The following is a 4,981-nucleotide window of genomic DNA, read 5'->3' on the forward strand; positions in this document are numbered from 1 at the left end:
CCCCGTATGTTATAATCATAGTCCATCGCACTGATGTTTTTTCACTGTTTAATTCCCTAAAATTTGCTTTCAAATGCTCTATAAACGTTAGTTTTGTACTCTGTCTCACCAAAAAGTCCCTACAGTGGGAGGGGCATACAACCTCCCACACCCTCCCCTGTTGTATTCAAGAGTACCTATAATTCATTAACATATTCTAGTCTACCTTTATTTCATTGATCTATTGCACACACACACACACACACACACACACACACAAATCTTCAGAGCTATTTCCATGGATTGCACTAATCTTGCAACAATCATCTACAATAATAGAAGACGACGGGGAATTGCTATCATTTTCTCTTTTTGTCACAAGTAGAAGGTTTTTCTTTCGTCATACCTGCTCTGATGTCGACTGCATCTTGTGAATTTCATGCGATTACTGGCCGAGAAATAGGTACGTCTTCGTCAGCTCATGTCTCCTCGACGGTTTGTTCTGATGAACAAAGCGTTGTGTAAACAGCTTGCCGTGGTGATACATTAGAGTCCTAATGAAGAGTGAACTGATATGTTTGATCAGTTGCACGCAGTGATCGTCTTCGTCTACCAAATGCTGGTCGAGGAAATGTTGCTCAAGCTCTTTGAAGACCTTGTTTCTTAGTTCTTCGATGACCATGTTTTGGACATCGGCTTGAACGTTCGCCATTGTCTTCAGGGGATGAGAGGTGCTGCTTGCAATGGTTCTGTAAATGCACAGTTGAAGAAATGTAAAAGAGATGATGCATTAAAATGTAAAATATTTTCATAGTTTTATGTGAAAGTGCAATGATATATTTCTCTATTGTATTAAAAGAAATGCATTCATGATCGTAATCAAATATGCTCTATGTCATTATCATATATCTGATTCAAATACACCTCCAATTCTCTATAGTTGCTTACTTGTTATATGGACACGAAGTTCGTAAAACTTTGATTAATTTCAATGCAACATTTGCATCGAACGAATTACTAAAAAAAAAAAAAAAAAAGAAAAAAAAAAGATAGCCGTCAACTATGATCCTATGAAGTCTGACGAATCCAGACCTGGTATAAAAATAGAAATCGCAGTTTATTCTACTTCTGTCAGTTTTGAAATATACTCTTGTTTTACAATGCATGTGTAAGTATTATTGTGGCTGTCAGTACCATTATTTTAATGCTCATTGCAAATTAAAGTTCCTGTTCTAAAGTTATCTGTTCCAAACGCTATCAGGAGATCATCAAATCAATCAAACCTAGTTATGCTGTTGCATTGAAAAATTAGAGAAACAAAACTTGTCTGTAAACCAGAAATTTTCAAAATATACAAATGTACCTTACATTCTGCTTTCCATGGCAAATTCTATAAACTGTAAAAAGGAAAGCGGAGAAGAAAAACAGAACGTCAAATGAAATGTTATCTGTGTTAGTGAACTTTTAGTACGTTTGAGTTATTGAATAAAGGTGAATAATTAATGTAACAAATAATATTGACTAGGCCATCTTTACTGTGTGCTGGATTCTGCTCTCTCCATGTTAACATTTTATAATGGCATGCTATAGGACGACGCTTTCTCTCCTGTCTCGTCATACAACACTACTTGAGATTATTGCTTTTTTGAAGAGTTTACAAAAATGTTAAATAAAGTTTAAATACATTAATATTGTCCAACTGTACAAAGATTATTAAGGAGCAATCAAAATTAATACAAATTTAGTTAACATACGTAAAAGTGAAAAAAATTATTAAGAACTTTTCCAGTATAAAAACAATTTAACAAAATAATGGTCAACAAAATGAAAGTACTCGAAACGAACGATATTAGAACACTCCAACACACACACACACACACACACACACACACACACACACTTCTACAGTAATTGAACAAAAACATCGTCAAAACGTAGTGTCTTCAAAGTTATTTGGCATCTGCAGTCAAGATGTCTATACTCACCGTAGGTGCTTGTCGGTGGTCTTGATTATGTCGTACACGTCGCTTCTTGGCTTGATGAGGCCTCCTCTGTTTTTCCTCATCGTCAAGGAGTCAACAGTGAGAGTTGATCCATCATTTCTGTGCAGAGCGACACAACACTGTGTGCATTTGCAGGATTTTGTCACCCGTCTTGAGACATATCCTGACATATAATGCAGGACATGGTCATGGTATTCGCTTGGGTGCTTAAGCAGGTCTGCAAATGTCTTTAAATCTTTGTCGTCAAGAATTGAAGATGACGAAGGCGAACGTTGGAATATGGTATTCACCGTCTGTTCAATGGTGCAGTTGCCTCGATCTGATGGTCGTACCTCATTCTTCAACAAGATAGCCCTCAAAGACCACTGGAATTGCATACAGTTGGGATTATTATTCCACCCATTGCGTCTTCTCATTCGACTGAAAAATGTCTCTAAGTGGTCTTGAGACATACGGTAGGTCAGTACAAATTTAGATGGATTCTGACAGGTGAGAAGATCGAAGCAGATTTGGAGCACTGATGCGATGGTGATCAGTAACCCAACCCATGCTGTCTTGCGTCTGCCAAAGCAGACTTTTGCTCCCGAAGCATCACGTAGGTCCTGAATGTATTGGGATGTTTCTGTCATCCAATCGTTCCTCCCAGAAATGTTCCTCACTGTCATCGGGCTTTTATGCTCCTTGCTGACGAATGACTTCGAATTCAGGAGGTCGAATAGTCGGTCCATCCTCCGAATGAATGTACACGTGGCCTCACTACCAGCAAAGTCCGGTAGCTGCAAGTCCTCCCGGCAAAAATCTATGGCATCGGCGACAGATGAGCTCATGGTTTGCGCTGCCAGCTTAACATTCATTTTGTGCTTTTCCCATTTGATGTGTTTTGCCGTAATTTTGTTTGCTAGATGAAGATTGTCCTTCTCCTGCAAATCCTGCAATCTCACAATGTATTCCCATGAGATTCTGTCGTCCTTGTAGAACAGTGGTCCATTCTGGGCAAGGTAGTTGCGAACAAGTTTAATTAAGTGGCAAGCATCGAAGATGAAGTTTACTTCACCTGTGGTGGCAGGATGCTTAAATGACGACTTTATGTTCGGCGGTGAAAGGGAGCATCCCAGAGCGGAGGCTGTAGCCTGGTTCGCGTATGACCCATCGCACACCACACCATGCACCTCAAGTCCGGCTTCTGTCAGAACGCAAATGAGTTGCTTGATTATTTCGGCCTGAATAGCCCCACTCAGATGATTTGTTATGAAGTACGCTACTGGGAATTTCCAATGCACTGTAAGGCCTACAGCCATGAACACAAGGGCCTCACTAGCCAGTTCATCTCCGTCTGCTAGCTTGAAGTTGCCGCAATCCACGAACCCAGCATACCCTGAAGACTTCGGATCATATACCACCTCTTTCTTAATCGACATTGCGTCCATCATTAGAACGCAATGTTTTGAGCCTTCATTTTCTTGAACCATCTCGTTTAGGTGTTTCACCACATCCATCAGAAATCCAGGTCTGCAGTCGATACTGGCACACCATCGACGTATGGTAGCGGGATGAGGGAGGTTGAGGTACCGGCGCAAAAACTCATAGGCTTGAGCACTGTAAAAGTGCAAAGTGACTGCAAATTGTTTCAGTGCGTCAGAGTACCTAAAGCCATGTGAGTCTCTATTGAGGCAGTTGATCTCATTTTCGATGAGAACAAGTGTCCTCTCATCGAAGTTTTGCTTTAGAAGTTCATATTGAGCTTGCGTTAACATGGATTCTTCTTTTACCTTCTGTAAAAGTTTTTCTATGCTCTTTTCTCGTCGAAACACCCTTTTCTTTGTTGCTCGCAGCTCCATCCGTACTCTTTTCAAGCTATCATTTGCGCGTTGCAACTTCTCTTCTAGCATTTCGGTAGTGCAGTGATAGTTGTGATCCCGGATGTGCTCCATTTGAAGTTTTTTACTCTGTGGAGAACAAACTGGCTCAACGTCATTCTCTCGATCTCTGCATCTCTTTAGAACACATCTCTCTTCCTCAATGGTATTTGAAGAGTTTGCAATTACAGGAAAGAGGCATCTTGCTGTCTTCTTGTGGTACGTATGATCTGCGAGAGCTTGCGTGGGTGTACAAGAAGAGACAGACATAAACTTGGCTGGGAGATGACTTGATGGTATGGCTCCAGGCATTAGGCAGTGATTGACCTCCGTTGTTCCGTCGTGTTCTCGTGGATGTATACCTGACATAGAAAACGCGAAAATAGGCAAATGGAATTTGACATTAAATACAAATGACCAGCGACGTCACGTTGTTCATAGAGAAAGAGCCAGTCAATGATCGTTTGCTTCTTCATTTCTATTTGTAGAATATGAACATGCAAATCTACGAATGATGAAAACCATGCCTGTCAAATCTGATGATAATGAAAAAATATGAGACTTTCTCAAGACAAGTGAAAAAGGTTAGATTTGCAAGATGTTCCACGAGCTCTGGAATATATATCGTAACCAAGGTAAATGCAGCTTCCGCCATTTTCAAAATGAACTTTGCATAGCATAATAATTGTAGTAAACCTATCTAGAAGCAGCACGACAGTCGCGTGCCAAAACAGTAGTTACGTGCACATTTCTGAAAATACTAATAGCGAAGGGAGTATAAATACTATTTGTGTGTTAGATACACTTAAGCATATTATGCTGTCGTGCAAATCATACTATTTTATCATCTATGGTATCAACACTATTATGTCAGTCACACTCCAATTTCACAGATAGGTCACATTAATTCACTGATACCTGTGAGAGTTCACATTAATTCATTGATACCTGTGAGGTAATCCTGCTTGGCGAAATGGTCACTGCAGAGGACATGATGTGCAGCTGGCTCCAGTTCAGCTCTACCGATCCTGTCAAGCCACTGCGTTAAAAGCCCTTCATCATGAACTGGAAATCTATCATAAATTATAATATGGAACAATAATTTTTAAGAGCAAATATTGCCGTTACGATCATGACAAATAA

At 40.0% G+C, this 4,981-nt stretch overlaps 1 protein-coding gene across 1 annotated transcript; it reads right to left on the bottom strand.

Moving 5' to 3' along the window:
* Positions 1–424: 424 nt before the first annotated feature.
* Positions 425–2,312, bottom strand: LOC140241676 (uncharacterized). The gene is made up of 2 exons (XM_072321417.1): positions 1,965–2,312; positions 425–728 (listed from the first exon to the last, which is right to left on the bottom strand). The coding sequence occupies exons 1-2, from the start codon at positions 2,150–2,152 to the stop codon at positions 425–427; spliced, it is 492 nt and encodes a 163-aa protein (XP_072177518.1). The 5' UTR covers positions 2,153–2,312.
* Between the last annotated feature and the right edge of the window lie 2,669 nt (positions 2,313–4,981).

This window comes from Diadema setosum, chromosome 18 (genome assembly GCF_964275005.1).
Source record: "Diadema setosum chromosome 18, eeDiaSeto1, whole genome shotgun sequence".
Taxonomy (NCBI): Eukaryota; Metazoa; Echinodermata; class Echinoidea; order Diadematoida; family Diadematidae; genus Diadema; species Diadema setosum.

Coding starts and splice junctions, on each gene's coding strand:
- LOC140241676 (XM_072321417.1), bottom strand. CDS start 2,152: ATGTCAGGATATGTCTCAAGACGGGTGACAAAATCCTGCAAATGCACA. Junction 729..1,964: donor ACCACCGACAAGCACCTACG/GTGAGTATAGAC, acceptor GTGCATTTACAG/AACCATTGCAAGCAGCACCT.